Source organism: Pseudoliparis swirei, chromosome 7 (assembly GCF_029220125.1).
Source record: "Pseudoliparis swirei isolate HS2019 ecotype Mariana Trench chromosome 7, NWPU_hadal_v1, whole genome shotgun sequence".
Lineage (NCBI taxonomy): Eukaryota > Metazoa > Chordata > Actinopteri > Perciformes > Liparidae > Pseudoliparis > Pseudoliparis swirei.
The window spans coordinates 19,481,882-19,503,669 of NC_079394.1; the positions used below are offsets into that span (position 1 = coordinate 19,481,882).

General features: G+C 44.9%; 2 protein-coding genes across 2 annotated transcripts in view; both read right to left on the reverse strand.

Annotated features, from left to right (window-relative positions):
* Positions 1-690: 690 nt before the first annotated feature.
* atoh1a (atonal bHLH transcription factor 1a) lies at positions 691-2,077 on the reverse strand. Its single transcript, XM_056417969.1, has 2 exons — positions 1,822-2,077; positions 691-1,547 (listed from the first exon to the last, which is right to left on the reverse strand). Exons 1-2 carry the CDS (start codon positions 2,075-2,077, stop codon positions 691-693), a joined length of 1,113 nt encoding a protein of 370 aa, XP_056273944.1.
* Positions 2,078-6,056: 3,979 nt separating this feature from the next.
* grid2 (glutamate receptor, ionotropic, delta 2) overlaps positions 6,057-21,788 on the reverse strand; it is a 470,134-nt gene continuing 454,402 nt past the window's right edge. The window contains exons 15-16 of the mRNA XM_056418710.1: positions 19,596-19,836; positions 6,057-9,228 (exon numbers count right to left, since the gene is read on the reverse strand). Coding sequence (XP_056274685.1) covers positions 8,770-9,228; positions 19,596-19,836 — 700 coding nt within the window. The 3' untranslated portion in view covers positions 6,057-8,769. The remainder of the gene's footprint in view (positions 9,229-19,595; positions 19,837-21,788) is intronic.

Sequence of the window (21,788 nt, forward strand, 5' to 3'; positions counted from 1 at the left end):
GAAAGCAAAAGACACGCAAGTTCATCTGAAGATACAAAAGAAAATACAAAATAAGGCAGCATTGATGGCTACATTAAATAGGCTATTTGTTTGGAATTGGCAGTCCTACACTAACAAACGAAGCACACAATATTGTTCATGGTTTTAAAACAAAGGTCGTATTCCTTCAGCCTCTGGCTCGTATATTTTTAAAGTGCACTTTAGGAACTTTTGAAGTTGCAAAACAAAATACATTATACACAAAGTAACAAATGCAAACATAAATCACAACAAAAATCCTATAGTTACAAAAAAAAAGTTTTTTGACATTATCAAATATAAGCAATTATCCATGAAGTTATTATTTTTGAAGACAGCTTTTTGGTCGGAGTGACGTGTGAATGCCCATGGCAGTGCTGCGCGCGACATGGCAGAGGGGTCTTCCAGCCACGTCTCCTTGGAAACTGGAAATTATAAACTATACAACTATTGGCAGAACCGGATTAGGTCTATCTGACACGAACAATAATCTTCATATCCAACAAGTTGATAAAATACAATTATTGTTAACAATTGAACATGACATGCCCATCATCTCATGCACGGCGCTTTGACGTCATGATTGACACGGTTAACGGGCATTACACTTGCTTGTCGTGAACTTCGAATAAAGTCTGCTTTATTTATTATTATGTTCTTATTTGTAACCAGTCAGAAAGCCACCGCGTGACGGTGGAGGCTGCGGAGCTTGAGCTCGGAGAAGTCCTCCTCTTCACTCGAGTGGAGCTCCATCGCTATCTCGTCCGAGTCGCTGAAGTGCGAGTGCGGGGAAAACTCCCCGTCGCTCCGGGGAGACTCCTTCCTCATCGAGCCTCCCACCGGGGCCAGCGCGCCGCCTGCCCGGCCCGAGCAGGGCGGAGGAGAGGGCGAACGCATCGCTTCTTCAACCATGGCGGAAAACGAACCGTCGTCGAAGGAAGGGTGGAAGTGCATCCCGCCGATGTGAACCGGTAAGCTACCGCTCGAGACGGGCCCGGCCGCCGCTGTCCTACAGGCGGCCGCGGGGGACGCGGGAGCCCTGTCTTTCGCCCCGTCGAACCCAGCGGCGGACGGAAGCGTTATCGTGTCACACTTTGGCGAGTTGTTTTTATTGTTGGAGACCGAGTCGTTGTTGTTGTTGCTGCTGTTGGAGGCCACCGGCCCGGTGAGCAGATCGGCCAAAGCGTTGATGTAAATCTGCGCCATCTGTAAAGTTTCGTACTTGGAGAGCTTCTTGTCGTTGTCCAGCGCCGGGATGACGCTGCGCAGCTCGTCGAACGCGTAGTTGAGCCCGTGCATGCGCCTCCTTTCGCGCGCGTTGGCGGCGACGCGCCTCTGCTTCAGCACCGGTTGCACTGGCCTGCTGGACTGGGCTCTCTGTCGCGTGGAGGTCTCCTCGTCGGACCCGGTAGCCGTGCCTTGGAGACGGCACAGGTCCCGGGCTTTGAGCGAAGAAGAGGAGGGGCTATTGGTAGTTTTTCTGTAGCTGGGAGGGCTGGGGTGGTCCGAGGACTCCGGGGAACCACTCTCTGAGAAATGGAAACACACAAATGTGACCAACTGGTCTGGTTTGACCGCAGCCAATGGTTGAGCCAAGGCAAACACTCGTTGAGTTGTTACCGAGCGCACACCAATGTGTCCACTATACTAAATAAACGTTGCACTCTGTAAAATAAAGTATATACGGCTCATTCTGCCTATGTGTGCCCTTCAGTTCAAACCCAAGTAAGTTAACGCAACTGCAAATCCCCAGTGCACCTGAAGTGTGCGTTGCAGGTGACCTGAAATGGAAATATGTCCTACCGTGGTAGGAGCCGGTGCTCGGGCAGGGCGAGTGCCGCAGGTAGTCGGGTGAACTGGCGTGTGCCGCGCAGGTGCCAGGAGGCTGAGCCGGAGCCAGCCAGACGCGTGGGTCACTGCCGCTGTCCACGAGCGTCAGTCCAGGTTCGTAGCGGGACTCCTCGAGCTGCTGCTCCCCTCCCCTCTCCATCAATCTCCGCGAGTGGAGGACCGCCGCCTCCTCACCTCTGCTCCAGTCTTCCACATTTTGGACATCCATGTTTTCCAAAACAAAAACAAAAAGAAACACCCCAAAAAGCCCAAAGGTATAGGCAAATATTAGATTATGGTGTGTTTTCTTTCTTGGAGGCACGCACTGCGATGCTGTCGCGCGGTGTGAATATGACTGTCGCGTGCGGGACTCCTTGTCTGGTGTCTCAAGGCGCTGCGTCGGTTTAAAAAGCGGCACGCGTCTGGGAGCCCCCCTCCTCGCGCTGGTCGCGTGTGGACGTCCAATGAGAAGCCTCGGTGTAGGCCCGAGAGAGGTGATTATGGCCCCCCGAAGCCGCACTGATACCATTACAATTTAAGGAGTGTTTAACGCAAGGGAGGTAAGGGGAACCTCCCACAGGACGCACGTGCACGAGGTGGTGGTGGTGGTTTTTTCATGCAGGAGCGTGGACGGCGTGAGACATCTGCAGCTGGGACCGAATGCTGTTCCCGTGTCTGACGTCTCAGGTATGACAGAAGGGGCGCGCGCACTGCTTCCCGTGCATCTTATGCTGCATTTAAGTTTGCATCTGTTTTCCACCAGAACCCCCCCCCCCTCTTCCCCCACAAAAAAAGTGTCATAACGGTATCACACACTTTATAACTTCACTCTTATGTGAGACAAGTGAAAGGAAGGAATCTTCATAGCCCCATAATAAAGTCAACACATGGAGCTTTATTTCAAGACCCTATTGTTTTAAAATAACTGGATTTCATCCCACAAGTGACACACACATGGTATCAGCAGACATTGAGAGAGCTGAGGGAGTGAAGTCTGAGCAATAAATTAAAAAAAAGCGTTGCGCTACACTGCATCAGTAACGCTTGATCAAAAGCCAGCATATGCAAAATGAAATAGTTGCAGCTCTTGGACTCGTGCGCTCATTGTCAATTCATTCATTCTAAGATCATCTCCAGTGTCCATTTTTCTTTTGTCGCGAGTCTAAAACCTTTTGATCCGGCTCTATAGGAACGCCCTGTCGGTAAAAAGGGCTTCACAGGGAACGGAAACATGAGCAGGGGTCTCGCGCTCAACACTGTTTCCGCACACTGACCGAGCAGGACGTGCGATTGCAACGGGAAGAAACGAGGGGATAGAACACGCGCTCACTTGCTCGCACGCACGCACAGAGAGAGAGAGAGAGAGAGATACAAATACTCACACAGACAAAACATTGTCTATTGGATACAGTACATTATTTCTAATATGAATTTATTATCAGATATTCCGATAGGTGTGAACACAATTTCAAAAGGAACACTGTAGGCTAGGAGATAAATCTACTTTGAATACATTCTAATATCTCGAATGTGTCCAGACTCCAGAGTGTATGTTGTGTATATCCGCCTGCAGTCCACTGATCAAAGCGACCCTGCTTACTGAGATGCAAATTGTAGGCCGAACCTGGCAAATGAACAATGGGCTAATTGCTGGGTAGAAATGGTCTATTTAACCTAATTACCACGGTCGATAGGATAAGGATGCAGCCTCGGCTATGTGTTAAATACAGTAGCCCAATGTGTGATGCACAATGACCACCTGTTACTGCACACACTGTTACTGTTCCCACAACTTTATAACAACATTCCGGCCAACATTCTAAAAAAAGAAAGAAAGAAAGAGGATACTTCGAAAGGAGCTGCATGAGAATTGTGGGAAAAACACAACTTGTGGGAAGAAAATCCCATGATTTCAGAGATAACCCGACATCAATCTCTTGTATTTTTTATTCATATATTCATCATGGGGACGTCTTGCGGGCTAGAGGTCTGGCGCCGAGCGTTCGCCCCCTCTTCCCACCTACGAGCCCCCCTCTCCAACGGGCCGGGCCGGGCTCCTGAAGCTACCGACAGGTTGGATATTGTAGCTGGCGATTATTAAAGTGTCGCGGCCACAATGGAGACTCTATGTTCCATTGGTCACGCCTGGGGGGCTCCTCGGGGGGCGGAGGGAGGGAGGCTCCCATTCCAACGCGCGAGAGGAGTCTGCGTGCTGCCGCTCCTCATTCCCATCTCCCGGGAGACAGGGGCGCGACGGGCACGAGACCGGAGTGAGGGGAGCTGCACAGGGATTTGAAAACGTCCACTGGAGCCTTCCCCGAGCTGACACTAAATACACGGTTTTGTTTTTAACGAGGTGCTAAAACATACATTTATTTTGAAGCTAGAATTAGCCACGCCAAGGTACTTTATTGTCTCCAAACTTTAGTTGGACAAAAACACCTGGAAAAGCCTAATTTAATTGGAAATACTATACATATTCATATTGTAAGAACAATAAACATTTACGCTATATGTACTTATGTTACTTTAAAGACCAATGTTGTACATAATAAGCTTACAATCTACATTGAACTTAATTAACACCAGCCCAATCAACTGCAACATTACAATACTTGCAAGTTGATGCAAGTGTTGATCACGATAGTGCAATAATCTTAGATATCACTCTTTAGATACTAAAAGTATATAGGCCTATATATTTCTCCTGATAGGAATATATACTTAAAAGTAAAAAGTACAAATCAATGCAGGACGTTTACTGATAATAGTTGCTTACATAATCTCGATTAAAAAAAAAAACCCGGAAACAAAGTGTATTGTTTTGTGTTCTCACCAACTATAAGTATTGTTTGTCTCCTGAGACTATAAAAAAACAATTAAAGTGAAAATACACTTTCACCAAACAAACGTATAGAGCAAAATAACTTCAGGTACATGTTTACTCCCAAGAGGGAGAACTTACAGATGATGTCCATGATGATGTAGATGTTGATCTCTCCTCTGACTTGAACAGATGTACAGCTTGATGCCACTCAGCTGTGTCCAGTGGAGTTAAATGCACCATCTGTTTGAATACATTTCTTCCACAATGTTCATACATTTTGGAAATATCTGACATTCATCTGGTTATAAAGCACAGTCTGAAATAAAGTAGCTCTGAGGGCTAAACAGTGCTCCCGACTGGTGAACACGGAGCACTGCAGCGTCGAGCTCAACGTAGTGCTTCATTGAACTTGACAGCAGTCGTCCTCAGCAGTGTGTCTATCCAGCTGTTAACAGCAGTACACAGGCCTTTGAAGTCATAGCCTATTTGAAGTGAAAGACAAAAGCTTAGCTCATGCTCAAAATCCTTTTCACACATTAAATCATCTCAGATCACCAAAATCTATTACACAATGTTATGCTTGGCATTTGTATTTTTTCCCTTCCCATCTTACAAAATGTTCCCTCCTTAAATCAATTTAATAATTTGAAGCTACACGTATACTACAAGGGCTGGAATCCCCTTTCATCCATTATTAACTGACACCCTGCCTGCATCCATCAATTTTACTGGTGTATTTGTTCTGGATCAATTGGCTCTTTGAAAATGAAAAGGTCAAAATTAAACCGTGACATGCAAGTTAACAAAGCCCCTAAAGACCAGGTTAGTTACTCATTACTGCAAGTTCAGATCTTAATGGAGCGGCCATGTTGAGAGGCAATCGAAATGCTGCCATGTTCATATCATCTTTAACACTGGATTATTCTCAGACTCCACAATTCAACAATCATTTGTTTCCTATTGATACATGTCGATAACATATTGATAATAACATCAATGAGGGGGAAAGAGATCATCTGCACTAAAACTCTCGATGAAAGCATATTTACCAGTATCTCTATCGGCGGCTGTGCAGAATTACTAACCATTGGTAAACTGGGGATAGAAGACAAGCCTGAAAACAGAACGCTGTGGAAAGACACTGCGACATTTTGAATACAAGGAAGATGTGTTCACCAAATTGACTTTGAAAATTATTATGTTTGAAATTGTACTTTTATAAAAAATTGGTTATTATTGAGGTGCCTATGTCTTTGAAAGAGTTTCAAGAAATGTACAGATATTTGGAGCAACAGAGAAATAAAATGAGTGAAAATGGCCCTTTGAGGACGTCTAGATTTTGGTTTGTCTAGATCACCAAAAACAACACGTACCATCCCACTGTAGAAAACCTGTTTATTAGACAAATTATACACAGAAAGCTTTGCCACTTGTAACAGAGGCCCCAGTTTGTTCAGTTTTTGAATAATATGCAACACATACAACAAAATAGGCCTATATTAAATACTGTACATCATAAAGATTTGAAAATTATCAAGTAAATCCTGTAGTTCTATGTATGAAATTAAAAATGTTGACAGATAGCGCAAGAGCAAGTTTGTGCATGCTTTCTTTTTTGTTATTTAGCCAGCAAATAATAAAATGAACTCAGGATGACATGAGAAAAGCAAAGAGTTTGTGTTTATGTGTTTATGTTGACCACGGGCAGAACGAGGGAAAACCAAACGCAGAGATGTGACTGCTCAACGCTAAAGCTCACCATGATATACTCTTCTCTTTTTGTTAAACAAAAATAGCATCAACATGTAAAATATACATTTTTATAATTTCTCTTTCATTTATTCTAAATAAAACCTTTTAAATTATGTGTCCTATTTGTCATTCAATTGCCATACCGTATAGCCTAATATAAGAAAAGAATGCCTAAGGATGCTTCAAAACACTGTGGCTTGACTGAGCTCTCTATGTACAACATTTTAGGTTTTAGTTCTTAAAGATAACAAACTGAAAACTGGTTCTAAACAACTAACATTATCAATTATGAATACAGTGTTAGTGAAAAAGATTTGGTTCCTTTTTACCGCCCCCCGGCCCAGAATCCACAACATGTTCCTTTAATGCTCTTAATGTCCGTTTCCCCACCCCAATATGCACCTCAATGGCCTCATTTGAATTAATTGGCACTTTAAAAAAAAAAATTATATAAACAGTACCCTTAACATTACAGATATGAAATAGAAGTATATTTCGGACTGGTCTCATTAAAAGGCCGCCATTGGGTTCCAATGGTCGTTGACTCTTCGTGACATTCCCCTGACCCGAAAGCACAACCACTGATTTGCTGCTCTAGAAGGTTCCCAGTCCCCGGTGGAGTTTAGGGTTTGACTGGAAGTTGGGCGGGTGCAGCTATGGTTGACATTAAGGCCTGTACTGAAGATGCTGTAGCAATGGCTTCTCCTCAACACCAAATCAATCATTTCAACCACTTGAACCTGATAAGAAGTGATGAATGAACTCGAACATGACGGGACCTTGACATGAGCTTTTATCTTTTAAACACCAGAGCTATGGCAGTGCTATAATGAAGCGAAACAAATCAAAAATAAATCAAATGTAAAAGTTTGAATGACTTAATGATGCAGAACCAGAGACTACAGCACTCATTTAGCAGTTTTTCTAAGTTGGCTGAGAGAAAGAAACAAGTAGACAGCTCAGAACAATGTTTTTTTTGTTGTACTTCCTGACCAAAACACATTCCACGCATTTAAATCTTTTTTTTTTTTAAGAAACAAAATTCAATAAAAGACATATAATAAGCATAAGCTTTTTGAAGTCTTTCGGCTTGTCTTTTGTGTTTTTTCTTCTTCTTTTTTGTGTGTGTCATCCCTTTTACTATCCCTCTGAGAGTCTGAGTAGAGGATCTCATATTGACTTGAAAAGCAGATAGCACATTACAGGTGAGAAAAGAAAAGGTCAGATCTACATACAATCACTTACAGGTCTGTGGGCACTGGTACAGTGCAGTGGGGTTGACAACGGGTCTTTAATGTGCCTCAAAGTGGTGAAAACCGTTTCAAGGTGATGCACCAAAATGGCAGAAATAGTTTAAGATCGATGCACCACACTGGTGATTCAGTGTCATCTTGTTGCACTGTCATGGCCTTTCAGCAGTTTTGTAGTCCTCAGTTCTCAGACCGATACACCGTGATGGGGTCAGCGTGTGTTCAGTCTTAGGTTCAGTCAGGCCACCGTGTGGACCCCATAACACAGTTATATCCCCGGATGCTGGTGAAACAACACCAGAGAAGAGAAACATCAGTATTTAGTGAAAAGGCAGAGTAGAAGTGGAGATGTGGAATCTTCTGATATATTCACTGAGACGGGGCCTTTTCAAAACTACAAGGGGCTGTTGTCTGTAATCCTGGGGCTATGGACAAAACTACTGCTATATACGCCTTCATAAAAAAAGCAAAACAACAATTCAATAATTGCTTGGTAGTGTGAGCCCCTTGGAGTTGTTTAATGGCTGACGACACTACCAGTCACCCAATGGCAGCCTGGGAGCTCACAGGAACACAGACGTGTTACTCTTGTGGTCAGGCTAGCAGAAAGAAAACCCTCCGATTTGGGGTTGAGATAATAATAGTCAGGTAATTTCAGCAGATCTCCGACACATGAGGCGGAGCTCATCTCGTAAAACAGAAGCAATAACAAAAAATCCCCTTTCACACAGTTACCCAAAAAAAATCCCCCAAACAATCACAAGAACAACAACAATAAAGCAAAGATTCAAACCACCCCCTTCCCTGTTTGCACCTCACCAGCACGGCTTGCATGAGGATAAGGAACGCCCCAAAAGACCTCCACCTCCTCTGTCTTCCCTACATACAAAATGGACACCCCTGAAAACACCCAAGCAGAAAATGAAAACATAAAGATTCCTATGTACACATCTCTTTCCTCTGACTTTGAGCTTAGCCATCATGTATTTGTTCTACCATCCAATGACCGACCCTAGCCACCTTGCCTCCTTCTGCTCCTCCTCTTCCTCCTCCTTTTCTTCCTCCTGAACCAACCACATCCGAAGCGGCCCCTCATATAGAGGTGCCCCTGTCTGGATCATTGCCATATCCAAAGTTGGGTCCTGGACCTGTCGACTGGTAAGGGATGGAGGACATTGTTTTGATGGGACTGCGGAAGAAGCCACCGTTGGGGGCCCTCTGCCTGAAAGGGCCCACCCCGCCAGTCCGGTGGTCCTGGAGGACGCCCCCGCCGCCGCTACCGAAACCAGCAGAAAATCCAGCAGCGGCTTTGGCAGATAGGGTGCGGCTGAGGGTCTGGATCTGCTCGGGGATGAAGGTGGTGGTGGTTATGTGGGTGTTGCGGAAATCGCTGATCTGCTCGAGTGCCTGGCGCGCGGCTGGCAGCGCATCCATGTCAAGGGGTGTTAAATCGACGGAAGAGGTGGAGAACTGCTTGTGGGGGCTCTCATCCTCGGTGCACAAGCTGTTAACCCGGCGGTGTAGGTGTTCCAGGTCGATCTCCTTATCGTCCTGCAGGCGGGGAGGGGCAGGAGTAGGACGAAGAGGAGAAAGCGGGAATGGGAAATGGTGAAAGGTAAGAGCGGTTAATGCAAAGGGAGGCCATTGGGAAAGAATATTCGGTGGGAAAGAAGACGTTGGAAAGGAAGGATGAGAAGGATTGAGAGAGGAGAAATATCCAGGGGTCAGTGTTTAAGGGTGGGGGATGGAGGTGAGGGAAATGGACGAGGGAAGAGAAGGACAGGAAACGGGCGATGGCGGATAAAAGTAGAAGAGAGAGAGAGGAGGTAAAGGAGTGAAGGCAGTGCACACAGAGGAGTAAGGACATGGAGAGCAGAGTGAAGGAAACATAGGAGGATATATTTTTGGAAAAAAGGGAAATGGACAATGATGTATTTGTATTCAGAATCAGCAATAGGGATGTCATCCATCCATCCAGCCAGTATACATGGATAGTAAGATTGATCATAGTGAAAGCACGAGAAGGGCGTTGGACAAGGGATGACATTATTAAACGATGATCGCGAGATGGCAAGCATGTGACCAAACCAAAGTTGTGGCACAATTAAACATGAGGTTCAAGTAGAGGTCATTGCAATAGTGAGATGAATCCGAGTGGGAAAGGTAATACAAGCGGGGAAACGTGGATGTGACAGGAAGCAGGGAGAGCAAAAAAGAAAGGAAGGGAGAGATGGAGGGAAGAGAAGCACACTATGAGCTGTGGTCAGGATATTGAAGGAGAGAAACATACACACACTTCTACAAGGTCTTTAAGGGAGTGCAAATCACCTGGTATACACATAGAAAACACACCCGCCATCATGCGATTCCAGAGTGCTTGGTCTAGTGACCATATCATAATATTACACTATAAATACAACTTATCTGGCGGAAGGCAGTGCAAATGTTCAGCAATACTTATTTTGTAATGTACCTGCTTCCTGTCACCACCTGGCCGTCATGGCAAAAATAATCACATTGAGATTGACGTCTCATTTTCGTGTGAATAAAAACAAACAAATCCTGGGCCACATACAATATGGCTTGTTAATCAACTGCATCATACAACGTAGGATATCTAACTTCAATCAAACACTTTTTTAACAGTCTTAACAAGCTTTAAAAATGTCAAGACAAAGCGCACACATTAACTTAAGCTTCAATTAACTTACAGCATTTGTTAAATGAAACTTATATAATCACTATATTCAACTATAAACACACTTATCCACATAGTCTAAAGGATGGCAACACTCAGTGAGAGGTGTTTCATGCTTGTACTGGATAGGAGAGTGTGCAAGGAAGCAGTGAATGAGGTGAGGATACAGAGAGGAGAAGGCTGAGCTGAAAGGTGGTAGGTGCTGGAGGGAATTCCCAAAAGTACTAAAACATTGTCCACACATGTGTGGTAATGTGCTTCTCTGGCTTTATGGAGGGTGAGGGTCTCAGAGGTATAGGTGATGGAGAGTGTGGGGTGTCATATCATTGTCGGTGTCTCATCTCACATGTCAAACAGGGTTTGGTGAGGAGGGGAGTCACATTACTTGGGGGTGAAGACAGAATTACCTCAGTGTCCTTGTGGGTCTAGAGGGGGCTCTGGACCTACTGTATTCAGCTCATGGATAGAGGGGACCCACATTGGTGCCCCCTGGTGGCCATCTAGGGAAGGGACAGCGGGAGGAAGGAGAGGGGGCTCGAGTGCTTGTCGTGACACTATCATACACACACTGAACGTTTGAGGGAAGGGGATATCCAAAGGTTAGAATCGGTACCAAAATAATGAAGGAAAGTGAATCACAAATGTCAGTCTGCTGTCAGTGAGAGGGCACCAATGGGTAGCTAGGAGGAGTGATCGAAAGGGACCGAGGCAAGGAAGAGTGGAAGGTTTTTAAGGAGAAAGGTTGAAGAAGGGAGTTGAAGGGAGTTTTTTCTCCACTATGTATTTAAACATAAATCTGTCATTTACTGTGTAATGCTAAGGATTATTTTGGACCTCAATTTCACAGGGCAAAATATTTTTTAAGTATTAAGTTTTGTAAAAATCTCTATGTTACATGAAAAACATACTAAATTGAAAGCCTTAACTTGCATTATGTACCTGTACAGAACATGTAACTTGAACTGTCCGGTCAAAGATGATTCTCTAAATGCTTCTAGATAGAGACACAGCCCCCTCTAACGGCAGGAAGGCCTCACTGCACACACAGTCAACTGGCAACATGCCAGGTATATAAAAAGCAGGTACAAATGCGGATCAGAGAGCTTTGCTCCACAGTTTGAACTCCTTGATGTCCGTCATTCCTCTAAACATTCATACATCATCACGTTTCTAACAGCATCTTAACCAATATATTATGTATATCCTCTATTGTATGTATAACCTTGGGGTGGGAGGTGAGGTGGTGAAGGTGGTCATTCTCATTTTTGGGGGGAGTTTGGTGGGGTTGGTGGGTTCGTAGGAGTGCTGCACGATCAGGGCGCAGGGCATGTCGCAGCACGCCGGGGGCTGGTAATGGTGGGCGGTGGGGCCGGTGGTGTTGGCGGTGTTGAGGTTCTGGTTTTGGATCTGACCGCCTAGGGCAAGAGGGTGCTCGTTGGGGTTGTGAGGGCAAGGACCAGCAGCTTGCCGGGCAGATGTGCCATCTGCCTGCGTCTGATGTGAGTGTGTGTCGTGCATGTGTGTGTGTGTGTGTGTGTGCAAGAGAAGGGGAGAGAGAAAAAGAGATAGGATGATGGGAGAGAGATGTAAGTAATTCATATCCAGGTGTGTGTGTGTGTGCGTTTGCATGCAAGTCGAGTGGGAAATTTAAAACAAGCCAAAATAAAAAAGAAGCCAAATAGACACACAGGCAGACAAAAGAGTGACAGACAAGATCAGGCAGATGGAAGGATCGTAAGGTGGAGGAGAGAGAAGTCAATTTGATAGACAGGCGGGTGGGGGGTGAGCGAGAAGAAAGACACGGCAGTCAGTCAGCACACACGGTTAAGCAGGTCGCTCTGTGTGCGCGTCCTCAGAGAGACATTCACACAGTCGTTATATACCTGGAAAGGGGAGATGTTTAAATGGCATTTTGTATTGCTCTCTCCCCCTCTCTCTCTCTCCCCCTCGCCCGCTACCTCAACACAGAGTACTTATCTACAAAAACACAACAAAAAAGGAAATATGAGAGCTTTGAGCCACAGAAACACAGATCATTATACTTAGAACGAGTAGGCTGGCAACTCCCATTCAAACCACACACTTCCAAAAGACGATGTCAGCTGTTTTAGGTGTACACAAGGGAGTGCCCGCTCTGCTCATGCTAAATCTACATGGATTATATCAAATAATCAGTCAAAACCACAGACCTATGGAAGAGTTCTGACAATGAGCATTGTTTCTATTTCGGTCAACATGCAGCATTATAATTACTGTCAGTTTTGAACATCTGGAGATGAGGTTGATTCCAATGACAGAACTCTTTCATACAAACTCGTAGAACAAATATATATATTTATATACTGAACATCAGGCAAATAGGGTAAAGCAATGCAGCCACCCTTTTATGAATGAAATGGGCCTCAGACACTCATCTTGAACTAATTTAAAAGGATCAAGACGCCAGCATGTCGTCCGGCTTCCAAAGCAGTGTCAGTAGGTCCATTCCTGCTTACATATACAGTATTATCACTACAAGCATGCCCAGACGTCACCCACCCAGGTACCGACCCCCAATGAGTTCAGATGCTTAAAGCACAGTGAAAGAGTAGCCAAACAGAGGAAGATTACTCAGAATTATAGGAAAAATGCATGTTGGGATTTATTCAGCATTATGGAAAGCGTACGTTCTCCGTCCTCGGACACTTATTTTGCATGCAAATTCTTGTCAAATGCGCTCAACTGTGACACACAATTAGTGAAACACATGAGTCAACTCTGTGGAAATTAGTGTTTTATTATGTGCGTGAGTGAATAAAGCTTGGCTGAAAAAGTCACACGCAAACTGTTTAAAGTGAGACGCATAGACAGCAACGGCAGCCATTCCACAACACTTAGCACGGACACAAACAATGACATGGCGCTCACGGTCAAATGCACTTACCACAGAGTTACAGCAATGCATGTAAAGGGATGTGCGGACATGTACAGTGTGGGATTAGGTGTGTTTACGTGTGTGTGAGCTACGCAGAGTTCAAACGGTGCATTGGGGCTTTCCATGTATGCAGGAAGTGTGCACGAGAGTTGGCAGGCGGGGATGCTGGTTTTGGCTAAATCAAATCTGATGGATGAACCGAGTCGTGATTTGTGCCAGTGTGAACTGATTTTAAGCACCTGGCCACCAGAAGAATGAAACTGGTTTAACAAACTGCATTCAGTCGACCGGCCATTGAACGTAGAGTCCTCGTGCCAAGTCGGCAAATGAATACCCCTGGCACCGAGGTGTTTTACGCAGCCAAGTTTTTCGACACATACATAGTGGGTCACCGGGCTTTCCAACTTTATGTGAAGCTTGCAGATATGCACGGGGCGCTGCATGCTGTCGGCTCGGTGCGAAGGGCTCAAGTGTAGTTTGCGTTTACCGTGACAGTAAGACAGTGGGTTCCTGATTTGAACCGAGAGTGAGGCGTCTCGTGGAGTTAATTAGGAGCTCTATGGTTTGCTTCACTTTAATAATTTAACTTTAGGAAGTTGGATGACATTAAACACACTAGACATACTCCATTGGCCATGACTAAGGCCCAATTGCATGCTGAGCTTTCCCCAGTCGATTAAATGCAACATGTGCAATTTATCTAATTAGCCGCTTTGAAGCTGACTTAAATTTGTCTTTCTTCCTCCACTGAGTCAGGACATGCTGCAGTGGTCTCAGCTTGACTCGCTCCTCTTCTGTTCTCAGCAAACCATCTTTGCAGCTGGTTGCCCATTTGGAAACATTGTGCACAGATGGTGGTTTGAGATCTGAGTATGCTCTTCCCACAGTTTGTATACTGTTAGGTTGTAATAGTTTATTTTGATAACATCTGCAGAGGTCTTATGTTTTAAATAAATACATATAGAAAGATATTATAATAGAAAATATTAGGGAGAATATTGATATTGTTATGAATGTATTATGAAGCATAGGGGTAATGTTTACTCTATGCAAATGTAAATGGCAAGAATTAATGTATGTTGCATGAGAGTGACTGTGTTAGTATTATAGATTGACGAGGCCGGTTGAATTCCGTCAAGTGACTTACAATAACAAGGGACTTTTATTGTGAAAGTGACTTTAATGAGGACAATAACAAGACGGGACTCTTATTGTGAAAATACTTGTTTAGCGACTTGACCGGAAGTGACGTTTTGACCGGGGCCGGTGACATTGAGTATAAAACTCTGTGGATTAGAGAAATCGGGTCTCTTCTACAGGTATCGGAGGAGCCGGGAGCCGAGGAAGAGCGCCTTGAATGTTTGTGTACAGTTCCTGCCATGAAATGTTGATAACTTAATTCACACGCGTCCGGAAGCCTGTTTTCCATCATCTGCGAAGTGCCCAGTTTCAGAACTACCTTACAATACAAAGGATGATTTTAGGAAGAAATAGGAGATAACAACTCAGCCGAATGAATATCTTTGATCAATGCGGTGGGTTCTGGTTTGAAGTGCTGTGGGCTGAGCAGACAATGTGTTGTTAAGGCCAGTGTCCACTTGAAGCAAACTCATGTGCACGACGTGAAGGCACACAAGTGTGTATGTTTGTCCCACGGCCGCACGCAGAGGTTCAGAGATTGGTGCGACACAATGCTTACGCAACACTTTGGGACAGCTTCTCCTCAAAGGCATTCGTGTTGCTGAACTCATTTGCACACACACAATCGGTTGCCAGTCGCATGAGGAGTGGGCGCAGGGGCTTTCAGAGGCTGTTTGATGATCCCACTCACACTTTGTTTGAAGCACGCTGACCCCTGGAGGTTCGGTGGTTACTCTGAGCTAAACCTTGAGCCGCACCGGAGGCAATCAATAGGTCATTGCTTTGATAGCGTGAAGGATAAATGTCAAAGGTCAACTATCAAAAACAATCATGGCTGACTTCATTTCCACCATGGAAGCACGGCGGGGTGATTCTAATGATGCACTATTACTTGGTTCTTGAATTGGATCTCCTATTGCTTTGCTCCTTCTTGTATCCCAACGCTGTGTGCACTCAAATCAAATCCTACTCCCTCCTCTAAGCACACAGAATAACTTCAAAGCTATATCCATCTTTTATTGTCATTTAATGAGGCACGGGACTAATAATAGTAACACTAATTGTATTATAATGTACATACAAATGCAGTTCACCCTATTACCTGAATGTGACTTCTACATTATTAATACCAACAGTGATTTGCATTTACTTTCTCCTGCATGATGTCTCGAAATGCAAAACCTCAGCAACGACAACGAGGTTTAAAGACTACCACCGTTTAAGTCCCTGCTGTCCCTCCTGTTCACCGCTGCGCCGCCGCTCCTGCGCTCACTCAGGGGCTGATTCCAAAGGCTGCTCTTCGTGGCTCATGAAGACGGCGGGGGGGCGAGCGTGTTTACGCGCGTCGCAGCCGCACCACACTGTGCCTGACGTGACGTTGTGCCCGACCATCGGTTTGGTGTCTTTGTGGCAGCTGCTTTGACTACTGATCCGAATGACAGATTAAAGCTGGTAGCTGTGTGTGTGTGTGTGTGTGTGTTTGGGGGGGGGGGGGGGGGGTTAGTCCTAGCTGGTAGCTGTGTGTGTGTGTGTGTGTGTGTGTGTGTTTGGGGGGGGGGGGGGGGGTAGTCCTAGCTGGTAGCTGTGTGTGTGTATGTGTGTGTGTGTGTGCTGCAGAAAAAAAGATATTGTTGTCCGTCTAAAACAACATGACATTCGTCAGCTTAGGGCCAATGTTGCAACATAAAGTACAAACAATATGACAAACATATCCAGTGTGACCCGACATGCTGATCGAGGGCGGCAGCGTGGTTTCACCTGACTGGGCCTCCAAATTGATGACTGTGTTTCTTCTGTAGGCACAACGCGTAGACAGCGAATCAACGGAGCGACTGTCGGTTTTAGTCACGTACCACGCGACGGGGTTGTAAATATTTAATATGTATAACCTGATTTACCAAAGCAATTAGACCGCGGAGAAATAAATCATGGCAGCGTTATAAAAGAATCTAAATTATGTTTAAGCAGATCGAGCAGCAGTCAACCTGCTGTTAAGCATGTTGTTCCGGTCTCACTGCGGTTCGTTGCCACTCTAAGGGCGCATCATGCCAGATGCATGGGGAACTGCACATGGCAAATTGACTGAAAATGGAGGACTCCGCCTGCAGCTTCATAGCGCCTTCCTTTGTATTCACTGAAGTGTACCCATGCTCTCACACGAGCATGTAAAATGCAACAATTAAATAGATCAGTGACCAAAAAAGTAATTTGCCACTGTTGATCGGCTGCGAGCCATCGCAGGAGGTTTGCTGTAAACAAAGCTGTGTGAAACCTCCAATCACTTTGTCAGATATGCTTCTGCACACGACAGCGATCACAGCTGATGAGGGCACACCGGTCAGGTCACAAAGCACCAATTTTCCTGCAACATCACACCCATATTAATTTAGTCTGAAGTATATGCCTGTCAAATGAGTTCTCCGCCACTCAAGTCACATAAACGGCTTCTCACGAGTGGCAGAAATCATCTCCAGGAGGCAGGAGCTAGAAACTGTAGTGATGCAGTAATGCTTGACCAAGAGCTGTTCATTTTAATATTTAGAACCGATGCTCCATAGAGTTTTCATATTGAAACTTTCCCTCTCAATTACTTTCCGGATGCATGGTGTTATCGGCCTTTGATCATGAAGAGTAACCTGATCTGACACTAATTCATCCTGGGTAGAGCCACAATTTTCATAACCATCTTTTTGTCATATTTTCTAATTTATTCTTGGAGGAACTTTAAATCGGCATGACAGCACAGTTTACGGAGATTAGCCAGGCTTCTCTAACTTGTTTCTGGTAGGCAGAATTATCCAGAGAGGTTCATTTAAACAGTCCTCATTATAAGAATGTCCTATCTATTACGCAGTTAAAGCCCATTTTGGTAACCAGGCAACAATAGTTATAACTCCTATTATCTACCTCCCCTCTGATTGACGGTAAATTGGTTTTAGGGACTGGAAGTTGAATGAGAGGTTTCGAGAACCGTTCTACGTTAATTCTCTGAAGTCATTATCTACAAGTTAACCGTAACCGGCTTTTATCAAGTAGCTTCCTCAGAGGGGGAAAAAAGGCAATTGTTTGAAGGAGAAGTAATTTACCTGGAGGCGAAAACATTTTCCGCTGAAATTAATCTGTACTGCCTCATGCCTGTAACCAACACATAAACAATTAACTCTAAACCTAAAGTGAAAATATTACTTCATAATTACATTCCCTCCTGTTCATCAGTGGTATGTTTTGCATACCAAATTTGCTTCACTTTGCTGCAATTTCCGAGTCTCGAGTCAAGTTATTGAGCTGAGCTCCCCCCCCCCCCCCCCTCTCTGGGTTGTGGTAAACACAGCGGCAGGCATGAGAGGTGACAATGCAGTGTGTGAGTGCAATCAGAAGCCGCTACACACATCTTTGTCAAGTCCGTCCGTGTGGATAAAACCGCTCCTGATTTCGAGAGGTTGCAACAATTGCTTGGACGCTGTAATACTGGGGTGAAAATGGCCCAGAGCGGGTGCCATCACTACGCATTAATAGAAATGAAACTACACGAGCAGCCGTTTGGGTTTCTCTTTAAAGACGGCGGAGCAAACAAAGCTACCAAATGACGACAGGCTGCAGGGTTCTTACGAGGGGAAGGTGTTGCCAGCGTCCTTTTGATTGCCTCAAACGATATCCCTGCTGAGGTGATCGGCCGCATATGCGGCTGATTGGAAATTTCACAGGTCGCTGCTGCTAATTTAAAAGGTGGAGTGTTGCCACGGCTCTGAAGAGCGAACGCCGGTATGCACCTCCACGTGTAACACTGAGTCAGTGTGCTTCTCACTCTGCCTTGGTCAAGGCGCCACGCAGCACTCAAACGGGCCCTCGGCAGTTTTTACACTCGTCTTTTAACCACTATCATCTTTTCTCCAAAGCATTCACTTCTCAGGACAATAAGGTTGAGCGCCTTCTTGACACATTTGCCTCATTTTAAAATGAATCGACACCATCAAAATAAGATGAATAAAACATGAAACAAAGAGGTGAGAGTATGCAGTAGCAGAACGCTGAATGCATATAGCGGCATTAATAATAGAATATATTAAACAGTTTCAATATATATTTATTGGAGATCTGGACTGTGATTGTGCACTATCGAGGGGTTAAGTAGGGTTTTGTGGTTTCAATATGAACATGGTCTCGGACATGAACTCATCCACGGAGCCTAAATTGTTTAATGCGAGTGTGTGCATCTCGGATATGTTACCCAGGCAATTTAATATTGCATCATAGTTTAAGTGACATATCTTATTTGGCATCAGTATTTACGGCTAATGAGGACTAAGAACTGGGTGATTAATTAACACCCTTTACAAGTACTGCAAGTTAAGTTAAATGAGCTAAATTAGTTAGATAATGTCTAATCATTTTTGATAATTCGATGGCAAAGTGTAAACACGCAAACTATTAAGATTTTACAACGAGACAGGATGCTTTTCAAGCTGACAGTCTATTAAGACCATGATTGTGGTTGAGAAGGGGACATGAACACAATGCTGTCAGGGCTTCTGCAAACATTCGAGTCCCATAGTTGACCTTTCCTTCCCACAAAAGCAGGGATTTATATATCCAAGACTCCTCACAAGATCAATGCTCGTTAAATCACTGAAAATCTAATATAGCACCTCCGGGCTTCTTTTTGTGCCAGAGCCTGGCAATGAATACAGCTCCATGCTGCTCCATCAGCGGCGTGTTGCTGCTGTGGCTTGTGTGGCAAATGTAGTTCAGGGGGAAGTGACATTGGAAACTTGGGAGGTTTTCAAAAGTTTCCAGACGCCGTCACTGTCACAACTCCTTCACAAGGAAGGCTCCGCTCATATCTCTCTTCCTCACGCGTCCTGATTGAGCGATTGGATTTATGTTTTCCGCATCACCTGGCCCCGGCGTCTAGACTTCTCATTTAGTGATTCCACACCCTTCTCCCCTTGGTTCGGCGAGACCTGAAACTGAACCCATTATCCATCCAATCATCATCGGTACATTCGTACTTTTCTATCATGGTCTGTTTTTTCCTTTTCATCTCCCCGTTGCACTGCTTATTTCCCCTCTGACAACATACGAGAGAACCAGGGATAGACTACAAAGCCTATCTATACCTTTTTCTGAACAGAGTAATAATACACAGTCACCCATCCATCCTCCTACCTCCTTGGAGGGGACCCTGGATCCCTTCCTCCGTGACCACCAGCTCTCCACCATAGCAATGAGGCAGGAGAGCACTACGCCGGCTGCCAGCACGCAGAAAACGCCAGCGAAGCTGTGGATGTCCAGGGCGTTGCCACGCTGCCGTGTCTGGACCGAGCTGTAGAGGTCGCAGGGGCTGTCCTTGGGCCACCACTTGAGTTTCAGGATGTCCATGTCACCGTTCTGCTGGAGCTCCAGGATTCTAGGATGAAGGAGGCAGGAGATGCAGACATGTCAGCCGATAAGAGAACATTCTGTACACACACTGACGCAGGAGCGGCACAAATCCTCGTAAGCAGGAGAAGCGAGAATCCACGAATGAACGCGTGGACGCATGAATCAGACACAGTCGGAAGAGAGAGCATATGTATCGGCCGTGGTAATGGGTGGTGTCTGAACGACCATATACATTTTTTTCCCTTTGGTTTATTTGATAAGGGACAGTGAACATTAATAAAAAACATTTCCGTAAATGTGCCAGTTAGCCAATAGGCTATTTTTCATCTGTAGTCCCGAGAAGTAGATATTATTAAATGATTAGTCAAAATGCTTCAAAACAATCATGGAGAATGACAACATATTTGCACAACTGCATAAAACCAGAGCACGCCGCAGCTTTGACTGCAGTCACCATAGCTCCCCTCTTCCATTGGAGGGCAGTGTTTGCCAGTTGAAACGCTCTCCCGTCCCTGACAACCATATTGGGCTGTCAAACTCATTATGGCTAACATTAATATGTTTTGCAGCACAGCGCGAGTACACTGCCACAATGTCATTATGCAGCCTAGCTTTAGTCGCAGGATTGATGGCTTCAGAGAGGATACAGCTCAGAGGTTGATGGGGTCCCTCTGTCAGCCTTCAGCTTAATATTTAACTGGGTCGTTCGTTTTGGTTTGGAGGAGAGCTGCAGACACACACAGACAGACAGACGGGCTTATGGAGGCTCTGTTAGCATTCGGCTGGATATTTAACAAGCTATGTGGCGTGGAGGGGGGAGGGCCATGGGGAAAGGGAGAGACAAAGAGGAAAAAGGCAATGTGGAAATATGTGTATTTGTGTGTGTGTGTGTGTGTGTGTGTGTGTGTGCTTTCCTCACATACTAACACAGCAAACAAACAAATGCAAATAATCCCTCATAAATAGACAAAACCACCACGCTGCTTGACACCAACCGGGTGGATACACACTCAGGAATGAACAAACTCACAAGCACAACTGCATGCATGACAAAGCAAACTGAAACAGGATTCATACGTGTGTACATAGAGACAGATGTTTGCAATTATCTGCACAACTTCCTAGGGGCAAACCCCTCCTGCAAATCAGTGCCAACATGCTGACGTGATTGACAGTGCCCGTCTCTCATCCTTTTTTCTTCATGCGGAGTACATAGAACGGACTGAAATCAATCAAGAAATGCAAATGAGCCCTGCATACAGCTTACATAATTAATTTCATCCACAATAGCCATCAAAATGTGGCTCAATTCAATGTAAATCAGCTGAACACGCTCAGCACGTTGCTTCACAACAACGTCACTCTCTTTTAGGGACAACTCTCTTATCACTCCCTGGGCTCTACTGAGCTGGTGGAACTGGGGAGCCGCATGGTTAAAATGCCAGTTGAAAAGAAGAGAAGAGAAGAGGAGAGAAGAGAAGAACTAATTCCAACAGCAAATCCACCAAGAGTCATTCTAATACGAGATCATGTCAACCAACTGCTGCCTTGGATGTGGGATTGTTTGGCTTGGATAAACTCGGATTAGTGCCAAGATTAGAAAAGACTTTGTGTGTAGATGATATGCAACATTGATTCAAAACAAATCAAAGCGGTCCACAATAGTGTTCAGCAGTCACTGTTTCGTGGCAGCACTGGCCTAGTTGTGTGCCCTGGTTATCACTCTACTGGAAGGAAAATCCCACATCGCATACCAATACTGCATCTGTTCTTTTTCAGTAGAGCAGCTCTGCTCCGTTTTCTTTGGAATATGTTACTTAGTTACTTTTGGACTGTAATATCGTATTGCATAATGCAGGACTCTGAAATAACTTCATGCTTTATTGCTTCTAGCCGAGCAGCAGCGGCGCAAAAACAAAATTCAATTGTTGAGTGAATTTTAAGCACATTTCTGAAATGTCGGAAAAAATGAATAAA

Coding starts and splice junctions, on each gene's coding strand:
- atoh1a (XM_056417969.1), bottom strand. CDS start 2,077: ATGGATGTCCAAAATGTGGAAGACTGGAGCAGAGGTGAGGAGGCGGCG. Junction 1,548..1,821: donor GAGCACCGGCTCCTACCACG/GTAGGACATATT, acceptor TCCATTTCTCAG/AGAGTGGTTCCCCGGAGTCC.